General features: G+C 38.1%; 1 protein-coding gene across 1 annotated transcript in view; it reads right to left on the bottom strand.

The window, feature by feature from the left end:
• The window catches only part of Wif1 (WNT inhibitory factor 1), a 66142-nt gene that overhangs the window by 50492 nt on the left and 936 nt on the right, over positions 1-14714 (bottom strand). The window contains exon 2 of the mRNA XM_015483053.2: positions 14374-14513. Within this exon, the coding sequence (XP_015338539.1) occupies positions 14374-14513 (140 nt within the window). The remainder of the gene's footprint in view (positions 1-14373; positions 14514-14714) is intronic.

Raw genomic sequence — 14714 nt, 5'->3', positions numbered from 1 at the left:
TGACTTAGATGATGTGATATTTGCCTTTTAGAGTACTATAAATAAAGCTGCTTTTTAAAAAAAATGGCAGGTTGACCTATCCTGTACAACATAAAGGTGAAATGATATACACACAACCTTGGCAACTGACTGTCAGGGTTCAAACTCAAACTCTGCAGGTGCCTAAGACTTAATCTGTCTGAACCTTGGTCTTCTCATATGTTGAATGAGATAAAAAAAAAAAAAGCAATACTTTGTCTCATAGAATTGGTCCAAGTATTAAATGAAATAATACATGTAAATTACTTAGCACAGCTGCTGGCTCACAGTAAACACTCAATAAATGTCAATTCTTATTAGGTTGAATTCCATGAAATTTGATCATTTCAAACTACTAAAAATGACAACTTCAAGAAAATCTGAAGCCATGATACTTTAATCACCTCTAAAAGTATAACTTTTCTTAGTCAGGGTCTCTATTCAAAATCATGTTCCACAACACATAGCAGGGTATCCATCATATGCATGCAATTAACAAAGATAACAGCTCAGAAGAATCTTGATTTTGAAGATTTCAAGTTGCAATTTTATCTTGGATTCTCGAGTCAGACTGCCCGAGTGTAAATCCTGGTTTCATTCCCTCCTAGTTGTGTGATCTCAGGCAAGTCACTTGATCTTTTTGTGACTCAGCTGCCATTTTTATAAAATGGTATCTTTTAAAATTATTATTTGTACCAGGGATTGAATCCAGGAGTGCTTAAACGCTAAACCACATCCTCATCCCTTTTAATTTTTTTTTTGAGACATGGTCTCACTAAGTTGCTTAGGGCCTTGCTAAATTGCTGAGACTGGCCTCAAATTGTGATCCTCCTGTCTCAGCCTCCGAAGTCACTGGGATTACAGGCATGCACCATCATGCCCAGCACCATTTTTGTAAAATGGGAAAACTAGTAGTGTTTATCTCATCAGATTGTTGTGAGAATTAAATTAGATAATGAAGACAAGTGACCAGCACAATGACTGACAAAGAGAAAACATGTGTTAGCTATTTCCCTCTATTTTCTCCTCTTCCTTCTCCTCCTCTTTTTTCTTCTCCTTGTGCTCCATCCCTTCTTGTTTAATTTATCATACAAGGTGTATAGACTAAAAGATGATTTCAAAATTCTCTGACTTAATCTCCAACTCTAGCAATGAACTCTTTTACCATTGGAGTATAAAGTACCAATAACTTCCACCTGTGAGAATTTTATACTTCTGATCAGTATCTAGGAGTCAAGGATGAAGAGCTCCAAGCATCCGGGTGCTGTGGCGCACACCTGTAATCCCAGTGGCTCGGGAGGCTGAGGCAGGAAGATTGCTGAGTTCAAAGCCAGCCTCAGCAAAAGCAAGGTGCTAAAAACTGAATGAGACCTGTCTCTAAATAAAATACAAAAAAGGGCTGAGGATGTGGCTCAGTGGTTAAGTACCCCTGAGTTTAATCCCTGGTACAAAAAAAAAAAAAAGAAAAGAAAAAACAAACAAAAACCCTGCAAAGCTGATAAATATGAAGTAGCTGAAGAATCTGGGGGTGTTTGGTATATAGAAAAGACAATTTGAAGGGGACAAGAGCCGTCCTCAAATGCCTATGGTCTGGTTTCCACAGACAGGAGGGTTAAAACATGACCATTGGTCCAGACAACAGAGAGCGGGTTGAGGGAGGAATTCCAGATGTGAGCAGGCATCCCAGGGGAGTCTCAGTTGGGACTTGGGGTTCCACTATCTCTGGTTTTCTGTGGCATCCTCTGGCATGCATGGGATAGAGGGGACCCGCTAATTGGGAGTTCCTTATTCAGTAGACTGGAAAATCAGGGATGGGTAAAAATAAGGAAGAGGCACTGGAACTGAATGATTCTAAGGCCTGGCCCTAAAGATGGGGCCTGACATCTATATGAACATGGGCTGCAGGAACAGAGTCTTAAGGTACCAAGGGACACAGTTCAATGCCCGACTGAGAAAAGGGGCAGCATCCCCATTTCTTCACAGAATACCAAGCTGCAATAAAACCCTGAGATGACCTGTGGAGAATACAGCCCAGTGTGGCCTTCTGGGTGATTACAGCTCCTGGAGCAAGGACAGATTGCACTTGGACCTGAAAAGCAGCCTTCTTACTTGTGGCAGCGTGGCAGCAGCACAGGTCAAGGTATTTCTGTCCAGGATAGCCTCTGTGGAGCCTTTCTTAGAACTCGAAATGAGCTAATCTTGGCTGGGAAATAAACAGAAGTAAATTAACTAGAGGTCCTCCATGAGCAAATGAAGGAAATAATGCAGCTATCTTGATAATGCAGGTGGGACTCTCCAAATGAAAGCCCATAGACTAATAGAGTACACAGATATTCAAGTTACACTGGGAAGACAGGAGTGTGCCTCCTTACAAAGAGCAACTCTCTATGGTTAACACAATGAAATATATTTAAAACCCTGCCTTAATAAGTTTCTAGCCACTGGACATGATTATTCAGGGTGAAAGAAACCACAATTCATGGATACATTGGAGAAAGGCTGGGTCATTGAGTTGGATGAGCTCTGCAATCTCTTCAAACCCTGCTATTCTGCATCTTTTAAATATACAGCCAGAAAAGGCAAGGAATCTATTGAATGAACGTGGGAAGATAACTCGAAATTTGACTCTTACATGAATTTGAGCAATTGTTTAAAAGAAAGAAATATATAGTCAATATGTCATGAAATCATTCACACTTTTATTGACAGCAAGTTCTTAAACGGCATGAGTTCTAATGTTATTGGTGGCACAGATTTCAGAAAACTTATCTTCCACTGAATATATTAATGGTCTATTTAAACGAGTAACATAAAGAGCACAATACCCCATATGGGTCTGGTAGACAGATGGCACCTGAAGTTTCAAAAAACATTAAGGTGGAAAATTCCCTGAAGTAACTTTTACATTGCCATCTGCTGGCTAGTGCTGTAAGTGACAGCAATATAAATACAATCTCAAATCTTAATCAAGTACTAACTGAAAACAGGAATATTAATGAAACCTTCAAAGAGTAGAAATCAAATGGCTTCGCTAAGTACACAAGAATCAAATACCAGAATAATTCTGCAAGACTATTGGGATCCATCTGGGGATTGCCTTAAGTATGAGGTATCCCACATGGATTCTACTTCAGATGTGAATTCCCCCAGTGGTACATCCATGAATGATACTGAAATACTACTTGGAAGCCCAAAGCATCCTACCAAGCCCTACAGTATAAGTTTATTCAAAGCTATCTTCAACTCTTACAAACTAGTTTCCTCAAGAGTGGTTTTAGATGTGTCATGTGTGAGAGCTGATTTGTTCTGTGATGCAGTGACATTTGTCATACCCATCTCCAAAAAACTGATGGCAAGTGGAAGGCAGTATTCATTAGGCTCAATTATCTCAAGTACACACAAGCCATGAAGTTAAGCAGAGCAAAAGTTATTCCAGTTGTGCATCTCTTACTGTTATGGGCCTTGGGGTACATCCTGATCAAAGCCCTATCAGGTACACACTCCTCTTCCAATACAGCTCCTTCCTCAGTACTTTCACAGTAGCGTGTTCATATTGCAATTATAAATAATGCATGTATCATGGTTATTTGGGGGTCATATCTGTTTCCACTTTGGGCAATAATCTCCTTGAGGGCAAGCTTTATATCCAATTTACATTTGTCTTTTTAGTGTTCCGGATAAACTTCGGCATTACATAAGACCTTAATAAATATTTGGGTTGAGGTCAAAAGAAGGAAGGGAAGAAGGGAGGACAAGAATCCATATTTTTCTATTCATGTCTTAGGTCTAGACTCAAATTTTTTTAAACTGCCTATCAGACTCTGCCATCTGGTAGAAAATGTGTCAATTCCCAAATGGGCCCCATTGTCAGTGAACCCTAAACAGTTCTTCTCTTGCTCCTATAATTACTTTCTCAGTTAAGATACCACTATGCATTGATCTGCGTTGTTCTCAATTACCTCATTGCCATGAACACCCATGTCCATATCCAATAAGCCTTGTCAATTGCATTGTCCTCCCTCCCTTCCTCCCTCTCCATTGCATTCCTTAGTTCAGGCCCATCTTACCTTTTTGTGGTCCCTCAAATAACTTCCTAATTGGCTTCTAGTCCTCAGTCAGGCATCTCATCATCCACCTCCATCAGCCACGGAAGTTAGCCCTCATACACACACAACCTTCTTACTTTCTTTTAAACTTTCAATGGTTCCCCACTGTCTATGAGACAAATTCAACTATGGCTTACTGAAGCTATTGTCATCTTTCCTAAGCTTACTTTTTAGGTCCATATTCCTCAGTTCCTGTTCCATAAACTCTAACCATTTTCAATAATTGTCATTCTCCAGTGACACCAATGACTCTCATTCTGCAAACCTCCCTATGGGTTACTGGGTACAGCTAGCTAGAATGCTTACCTCAGCCCCATTCTGCTGAGGTAGAATGTATCTCTATACTGTATATTTTGAGATACAGCTCAGATGTTACCTCCAATATCTTCTGTAGCATCCAAGCAAGTGCAATGTACCTGAACAATGGCAAAATCCTCTGGCTTTATGCTCTCACAGCACTTTCCTTAGGGCATTTGTGAGAGCCACAGCTAGTCCATATGAAGTCTCTTCACAAATTAAGTAAAAGCAGCCCCTCTGTGCCAGGGTATAAAGACCAGAGAAGTGAAATGTGGGTTGGCTTTTGGCTCCCACCTATCCTTTGGCTAGATCCCCATGTGCAATGTAAAACCTGGTCTGTGTTGGCCTTGGGAACTTATCACAGTTATTATGATAGCCTTATTGATGCTTAATAAGCATTCTTCTTCCCCAGCTGATAACCTCCTGGAGGCAGTTAACTTCAATTAAAATTTGTATTTTTCATGAACGATGGCATAGTAGGCATTGATAAATATTCTCAGAATTATAATTTTTTTCGAGTGAGAAGATATCCCAAAAGTTATAGAGCAGATCTGAGGAAGATCTCTGAAGTACAAAGACGTATGTAAATGTATTGTTAGCTGTGTGGTCTTGTGCAAGTCACTTAACTTTCTTATGTCCTGGTTTGCCTGACTATAACTCAAGGTTGTGAGCATTTGATGAGAGATGAGCTATGAAGTGCTCCAAAGACTGGCTGGCCCAGAGTATGCTCTATGTTAATATTGGACATTATTATTTTTAACATAGTATAAATGTTTTTAAGTCTGGCAACAAACAAGACCATTTTGGGGAAATAAATCTTTGTGTCTTGATTTTTTAAATCTAGAGACAGATCTTACATTTCATATGAAGACATTATCATTAATGTTCAATAATTTAACATGTTTTCTTTTGAGCTAGAATTGTAGTATTTTAGAATTTGGAAGAAATTTAGAAGTAACCCAAACCATATTTCATATAAAGCATGGGCACTCAAATGGTTAAATGACCTTTCCACAAGCTCTAGTGGTTTTTCATCTGGACTTCACCACACATCCAGCCCCTCAAGTCCTTACCTCCCCCATGTCCAGCTTCTAGTGTTTTCCCTTCCACATGCCCAGCCTCTACCCCAGACACCACTGACCTCTCCCACAAAGCACTTCCACAACTGCTCTCTCTGCCTCTGCCAGCCCTTCTTCTCATGCCTTCCTCCCATCTCAGCTGATTAAACAATTCATGAACATCCTTCAAGTCCCAGTTCTAATGTCACAGATACTCCCAAGCGAAGCCTCCCTTTAAGGCTCCAGCCAAAATTAGCTGCTTTTCCCTCTGTGTTCCTGGAGCACTTAGAACGAGGGCTCTGGATCCCAACTGCCTAGGTTTGATCCGAGCTTCCCCACTTACCAGCAGTGTGGCCTTCACTCCTCAGTGCCTCAGTTGCCTTATCTGTCCAACAGGAATAATAATGGGACCTGCCCCGTTTATTTATGCATTCAGTCAAGAGTTATCAACTGCCTCCTGGGAGCCAGGAGCTGTCCAGCACATGGAGATATATGGTGAACAGGACAGAGTCCTTGCTCACATGAGCTGACATAGAATGGGAGAGTCAGACAAAACCAAAGATAATCAAGTAGTTTCTTATCCTTACGTACAGCCGAGGTAGAGGAGAAAAAAGGCTAACAGGGCCACGGAGTGAGTGAGGCAAAGCAGAGGAAATGAGTCACTCCCTATTCCTAGCACCAAGACTTTCAGATTCTATCTCCTAAAAATTTCTCCTATTTCCCTCCTCTTCGTCTGGGATCCCAGATTTCTCTCCTTTTAGTTGAGCTCTCCTCTGCTTGCCAGAAGGATGATCTGAGGACATAATTCTGACTTTGCCATCCTCCACTTTACACTTTTCAGTGACTGACCTACCATTATCAATGGAACAAGTCCCACAGGCTGTTGCATGGTGGACAGCACCCTCTGGGACCTAGTTGTGCTGCCTACCTCTCCACTTCTGATGCTGCACCATCTCTTCAGACACACCAAACCCCAGTTACCCAGACAATCAGACGTCTGGTCTCTGTGCTGTTTCCTTTCCCTAAAGGCCATTCCGTCCTCCCCATTGCTGCTTGGCTAGCTCAACAGTCAGACTCAGCTCAGGAGGTACTTGCCTGTGTTCTCACACTAGCCTGGGAATACCTCAGGGCTTCCATAATATCACCCCCCCAAATTATTAAGATAATCTGTTTATATTTCTGTCTTTCCAATTAGCTGCTAATTTTCTTAAGGGCAAAGAATGGTTCTTAATCATGTTTTAATTCCAGGGCAAGATCTAAGTTCTGGCCAAGAGTGGCAACGCAAGACTATTCTCATGTTGCCAGCTGAAACACTTACCCACTAAAGTGTCCCTTTATCCCAGGCCCTTAACAACCAGCTGCCCTGTGAGATTTTATTCAGGTGAATGGGATTTTAAGGATGCCTGACAATTTCCAAGATTTTTTCATCACATTTATCCATAAAATCCCAGAAGAAGATAAATGTATAGCTCAGAAGGATAAACATCCATGTGCCTAGCTGAAAAAAACATAGAAGAACAGTAAGTGTCCTGGGACTTCAGGATTTTAAATAGTAATAAATTTTAAAAGAAAATCAAATACTTGAAAAAAGCAGGCTTATTTCACATAAATCCAGGGCCAGTGTTCAACTTCTCGTTCTTTAAACTGAAGGAGAACCTGTCAAGCTGAATTTGTATACTTCTATTATACTTTCCTCAGTACTTCAAAAAGTAGTGTGGGAATTGAAAAGAGAAGTTAAGTAAATGTTGTTTTTTTTTTTAAAAAAACCATCATACTGTTTTTCCTTCTTTAAGCTCCCTTTTATGTTACATTCAAATTCTAGACTTCATTAGAAAATTAGAATGATTTTTTTTTGTTCTACATACTCAGAGAAAGTTATTTTTTATAGTGTCATATTCTAATCAGAGAGAGACAGAGAGAGGAAGAAGGAGGAGGAGGAGAGGGAGGAGGGAAGAAAATCATCATAAACCCTTCCAAAAGCTTAGTAAGAAAAAGAGCTAAATGAAGGCTGTGGAGAAGCCACTGTCCGCCCAACACATAATCAAGGATCAACTCAACACATCCCTAGGATAAGCCTGCAAGAGAGTGAGTCCAATCTCTTCATTGCAAAGAAGAAATAACCCCTGTTGAGTTGTTTCTACTTCCACTTCTCTGCCTCCAGACCCTTCCTCCATGGTTTGACCCTGACCTCCCCTTCCTTGGGTTCCCATTTCCTGTCAGTTGAGATTCAAGGCCCTTCATCATCACCTAGACCATGTATGTGGACATCCCGAGCCCTCTCTGTGGGAGGTAGTTTCTTCCCTGGCTGATCTAACTCATCCTTCCAGAATTAATTTGAACATAACCTGCTCAGAGAGCTCAGTGAAGCACCCCTGGCACCCATCTTCCCTCAGGAGGAGAAAGAGTGGCTTTCTTTGTGCTCTCAGTTAGTCCTGCACTTTCCAACCTCATTTGGGTGAGTGTGATGAGTATTTGTTTCCTACGCTATGAGCATCCTCTGCGCAGCGCTGGGTTTATTCCTTTTGGTATGCTCTGTGTGTTGCTCCATGTTTGTTGATGGAGTACTTGAGTCAGAATCGCTGCATGGGAGACGATTCTCCCATCTACCAGGGTCCATGGGAATGGAACCAAGTCACTCCCATGTAACTATAGCCAGTTGGCTGGATTATTACAGCAAAAGAAGCCCTGATCTCACAACCTCCTCCAGAGCTCCAGCAACAGAGTGAAGGACATTTTCACTAAACTCTTAATCCCCCCCCAAATTATTCCCTCAAAATGTCCATTTTATTTACCAAGGACAGTTAAACTAAATGAGTATACTCCAAAACAAAATGCCTTATTGGATATCATGCCTTTCTGCTTCACCACAACAATTTTAAAGACTTTTATTTGTGTGAGTAATTTAAAGTCAGGAATAAGCAGAGAGGATACTAGTGGGTTTGTTTACACACTTTTACACCACCATGGAAGGAAGACATAACAAAGTTTACATTTATGCCATGTAAATTGCTATAGAACCAGATGTGGCTTGCAAGGTGCCTTGTAACTCATCTCCTCTAAGCAATAAAGCCCTTTTTTTTTTTCTTCTGGCAAAAGTTTGAGAAACTAACCGCTGTTTTCTATCAGCAAATGGAACAGATGGCTGGCACATGCCTGCTTTGCTAAATGAAATGGGCTCTCTGCAGAATTACTCTTTGATCCCTAGTGGCATGTCCACAGCACCACAATGCAAAATACCACAGTAGAGCAGAATCAAAACATGAAAAGTTTAAAGGTGTCCTTTTGACATGAGTCCCTCCTTTAAAAAATCATGCCCACAGCATGTAAACATATTCACATTCCCACTCGGAAACCATGACCAGGGGTCAGAAACAAGGTATGTCCTTCATTTGGTGGTATGAAACCACATTGAGGTATGATGGCAAACCCCAAGAGGGCAAAGGTATGAAACCACTTGGGCTATAACTATCCAAACAAACAAAAGTTATCTTCATTAGGAAAAAAATGTGGACAGTACCCATTCAGGGCTTTAAATAATAGAACTCAGTATTATCACAACTTCAGGTTGGAAAGGGTGTTTGGCAGCTCCTTTGAAGATAGAGAGGAAGTACTTGAATTAAAATTCACCCTGAATTGTTACTCTTGATTTGTGTCAAGGGAGAAAGGAAGGAAAGAACATTTTAAATACAGTTCCCCTGAACTCAACCAGTCCAATGGGAAGTAAAAGATGACAAACTATAGCCAAAATTTAATGGGACCATTATATCAAACGCCATATTGAAAATACAAGCTATCTGGGACTGTAGGGGTATTTTGATGATGAGATTGGATTATCTAGTTGACATTACACAACATGTCAATAAAACAATTCTGTTTTTTAAAAATTGCAAAAAAAAAATGTGAGTCAGTTGTCAAAAAAATGGCCTGTTTTTTAATTTCCTTTTTAGTCAATGGTACTTTCTCATTTTCCTGCTACACTGGGGAGGTACTGACTATTATTATTCACAAAGGAACCACAATCCAGGCAAAGTTCTCAAATGTTCTTTATACTTGATGTTTTATTTTTTATTGTTATAATTTCTGGCAGTTTTCTGTAATTCAAGATTTTTTTCTAATTGAAAGGGAGCTAGTGAGGGTCATGGATTAATTTATAATTAGCTTTACACGTTGAAAAATGTTTCACTTTTTACACTGCATCTTCAATGTATTTAATATTTTCTACTTTTGATGGTCATCCAGAAAAACAAAGGAGCATATTACTGCAGTTTAATTCAATAAAGTCAATTCTTCTACAATACACTCAATGCCAAGGCAGCTAAATTTTCCTCTTCCTCTCCTATAGCCAATAGCAACACATTAAAGTCTTATTTTTAAACATCTTGAAACCGATAAAAACAAAGCTACACCACTGACTTCTAGTGGTTGTAGGAATTCTATACACTATACATGACAAAAGTTTACTCTAAGATCTCAACCTGGTGGTACAGATGGCTAGAGCCTGCTTAGTAATCCAAGTGGTGGATTTGAAGTTAATATTTGTTGGTTATCTTTGTCCAGAGAATTCCTATTCCACAGTTACCAATTTCACCCCAACCTTTGCCATCCATCTCAGAAATCCAGGCCTTTGGTCACAAGGAGATTAGAAAACCAGTACAGATGGCTCAGCATAAATCCATCACCACTGTTAAAAAAGGGCAACATCAAAAGAGATGCCTTGTTAACTTGGTACCAGATTCACGGTATCTTAGCATGTTTTTTGCAGGTAATAGAACATATTACAGTTATTAAGATCAAGTCTGTATGATCTTTATAAATGAAGATATATTTATAAGAGCTATGTAAATAAAACCTTTTGGCCTTACACCAAACTGGTTCATATGGAAATCAGTAGCGTTGTCCTAATGTTAGAATTCAGATTTTTCTAACAAAACCTCTCATTAAATTTTTACTCAAAAACCATTGGGTTTAGGAAGTGTTATTTTCCAAATAAAATGTTTAATTAGTACCTAATTTAGAGAACCAAAATGGTTGCTCATGGCCCCTGCCTGTCTCAAATTTAGGGGGAAAAAAGTATGCCTCATCAAAAAATATTAACTATTAAAAAGTTACATACAATAATAAAGAGAATTTCCCCTTAATGACTGAAAGTCCTTTAAGCTGCGGCCTCTTCAGTGGAAAATCTTCTCTCAACTAAAAGCTTGGAAAAGAGGCATACCAGAAAATGAGTATTTTATATAGGAGATAAAATGGAGGCCAGGAAAACAAAAATTTTAGGGAAAGAGAGAGGGATCAGGTAGGATGATTTCAGGCAGGAAAGCATTATAAAAAAGAGTTTTGGGAGACCTCAAAAAAAAAAAGAAAGAAAGAAAGAAGAAACAATTGGTGAGAATCAGATGCACGTGAATGAGTTATTCGATATCCAGAGATAGATTACACCCAGCAACCAACTGTTTTTATCATTTTGTTGAGTAAGGTGTAGTGGGAAAATGATGCCAGATAATAAAAATGGATGAAATACTTATAATCTAGAACATCATACAATTTTAAACACATGATTTTTACATATCTTAATGTAATTTTTTAAATATTATACACCAATGCATGCTCATTGTGGAAGAACAAAAACATAATAGATGCAGATGTAATCCATGTTTACACTTTGGAGGATCAGATGTTGATCAGAGGGTTTTTTCCCTGTGTCTACCAACCTATTTCATAATGGAATAATACAGAAGATGCTATGTTGCAGACTTCTTAATTAGTCAAAGATAAGGGGGCTGGGTTTGTGGCTCCTGGTAGAGTGCTTGCCTCACACAAGTGAGGCACTGGGTTCAATCCTCAGCACCATGTAAAAATATATAAATAAACGTATTGTGTCCATCTAGAACTTAAAAAATATTTTAAAAAGTAAAAAGAAAGAGGGCTGGGGTTGTGGCTCAGAGGTAGAGCATTCACCTAGCACTAGCGAGGCACTGAGTTTGATCCTCAGCACCACATAAAAATAAATAAAATAAAGGTATTGTGTCCAACTACAACTAAAAAAAAAATTTAAAAAAAAGAAAAAGAAATAAAGATAAGAAACATTTCTGGACCATGTTTATGACTATTTACTGAGAATGAATTATGGAAGTAAAATTTCCCATTCAAAGGATTCATGTCAAGCCTTTTTTTCATTCAGTTCGATTTGCCCTGTAAAAAAGCTAACACAAACATCAAAACATCAGCAACATATGAGTATGGACAAACTCTTCAAATACCAAAAACAAAACAAAACACCCCCCAGCTTAGGGCTACTTCAAGGGGAAATACAACATAGACACAGGAGTCAGAATTACTTTACTTTGTCAAAAATAAAAAAAAAAAAACACCCCACAAACTTTTAAAAGAATGGACCAACTTGATGTGGGGAAAGGAACCTCACTATAATTTTTATTCGCATCTGTCTAAAGTAGACTATGCAATGTATTTTATATAGCTCCAAGAACACTTTTGTTTACCAGACTAATAATTTATAGGAAGTAGGTGACACTTTACTGCCTCTACTAGGTCTTCCATCCTAAAGTTGCTTTAACTTTGTTCATGTCGCTAAAATACTTAACTATAAAGTTTAAAATTTCATTAATCAGGTATGTGTTTTGTTTATGTGTTACTGAAACACCTAAGTGTTTGATATTATTTGGATGAAGTAACTATGTAATGGAAAGAACTTTTCATTTTCCATGTAAATGTTTTGATGTGGTTTGGCTTTAGCCATAGATGCCTTTCAAACTACTTAATTGGTATTGAAGTTATTATTTTTCCCATCTTCAAAATGTCCTTGCATTCGAAAACTTAAAGTTCTGGAATCACACAACTTTAGTGAGTAAAATTAATCATATTTAAATAATATTTTAAACATATTGTTGTTCGACATTGTGTAGATCATCCCCCCACACACCTATAAAGAAAAGAGACACCAGATTTCAGGTAGTTACCTGAGGTAACCTATCCCAGAGCATAATGAATGTAGAGAGCACAGTAACTTAATTGAGGTGCTAACACTGTCCTGCCAAATTAGATAATGCATCTGGATGATCAGGACCTAAGCAGGAGGGGGAATGATAGAAGCTTCATCTTTATGCCAGTTTCACTATTTCCCTAATCCTCCAAAAGACATATTCCCGAGGCTGTTTAATAAGCCAATCCATTTTATATTCAACAATATGCCCATATTTGCTAGCATGTACTGCTCTAAAGCAATAGGGGAACTGAACATGGAATTGAAGCCTTTGCCTCCAATTCCATTCTTCAGAAGACCAACTCATATGCAAAAGGAATAAGAAGAAAGGAAGGAAGGAAAGAAGGAAGGCAGGAGAGAGCTCCTGGCATTGTTTGCCTCTCCTGTAGTTACCAAACATCTTCAGCTAATGGGGTGCAGTTCAAGATACCTTCTAATGGTTGAGAAAGATCCATAAAGATACAGGTCAAAATGTCTTTCTTTAAAACATAGAATTAATACTAAGCCCATCTGTCAAGTGGTCAACCATAAGTAAACAGATTCAGATAAAAAGAAGATAATGAAAGATCATTCCTTGATTTATTATTAATTTCACAATATTACAAAATTAATTGCCCAAAGAGTATCTCTAAAGAGGGAATTTCAGGGAGAAAAGGAACATTATCCCTGTAGAACAATAGAAGCCTCAGTGAATTTATCTGCACAATGGAGTACTAGAATACATGATCTTCCTATTATGAATGTCAGTGGATCCAAAGCGTCGTTATTATTTTTTAACCACATAGCAATGAAAGCATTGAACTGTCTAGATTTGATCTATTTTAGAAAAATTTATTTAAAATAGAGGACAAACTTGAAGGAAAAAAGACAGCTAAAATGATCATGCCCATACTATAACAGGCAATTAGAGGAAACCAAAGTGGGTTTTCAATTTAAAATAGTTACTTTTTATAAAATGTTCTTTTAATCCTATTCTTCTTGAAAATAGCCACTCCAGTAATTCTAGAATAAAAAGACCTAAAATGTGATTTTAATTATAACTACAATGATTTTCATAGTAGGCACATTTTACCAACTAATGAGCAAAAGAATTTATTACTTGCCATTTGTCCTCTAGAGTATATTCTCCAATTGTACTACAGAAATTAAACTCCCATAAGCATTTTTATTCTCCCTTTCTTTCCAAAATAAAAGGCCATTTGTATTATACTGAAAAAATGTATAAAAGGTAACGTACAAAAGACACTCAGGTGCTAAGGAATAAAAAGAATGCTTCATAAAAATAGACTGCAGGTTTTTTTTCCACAGGAAAGTATTTAAATAGTAACTTTAAAAATCAATAGGCTGAAGTGTTTTATAACATTCTTATGTAACTGACACCTTTTCAGTCTATGAACTCCTACCAGAAATATACAGCATTCACATTCCAGTGAAAAACATTTAGCACATCAGCTTTTTAAAATGCACTGTGTCAAAAATACTTATGTAGACCTTCAATTTTTCTGTAAAGTATAAACAATGTCCAAATGGTCGGCACATGCTAAGGAAAAATGAGTGTTTTATATATTATGTTAAATTTTAATGACAATGATCAGAGAGACATAGTGATGTTAGTATTTGAAGTCTTTATATTTCTAGTAGTCTAAAGACAACGTGTGGTATCAGAATAGTAAGCTCGGGGGCATTGCTTGTCCCTTTATTTTGAGAATCTCCAATTTATGTGACAACTTAAAATATTTAAATAAATGCGAATCATCTTTTTTGGCGACCAAATGAGAAAATACTCTTTAAAATGAAATGTACCATATTACACACTTTATAATATCATTCCTATTTACCATCAGGTAGTAGAAATGTTAAAGGGCATTTTTTTTTCTCCCACACTTCCAGAACTTACCTGCCCTGCAGCTTGCCAGGTAAAATTCATGGAATGGATATTGACAGGAATAGCTGGCATTCTCTGTTGTGCTTTTCTGAAATCATGCGTAAAGGGGGCCATTTTCCCCTCGGAAACAATCAGGATATCTTCTTCAAATCCTGTTTTTTTTAAATAATAAGCAAAACTATCAAACTAGGTGGACTTGAAAGAATACAAATCAGAAGTTTCATACAAAAAGAAAACCAAAGAATTACTTCTTGCCACAAAGCACCTGACTTTGGTACCCACAACCCTACTGAGATTACTTTTCCTCTATACGTGCTTAAGGATGATGGGAACAGACACATGCTTTCGGGGGG

This window comes from Marmota marmota, unplaced genomic scaffold (assembly GCF_001458135.2).
Source record: "Marmota marmota marmota unplaced genomic scaffold, marMar, whole genome shotgun sequence".
Taxonomy (NCBI): Eukaryota; Metazoa; Chordata; class Mammalia; order Rodentia; family Sciuridae; genus Marmota; species Marmota marmota.
This window is presented reverse-complemented; position numbering and strand designations above follow the sequence as displayed.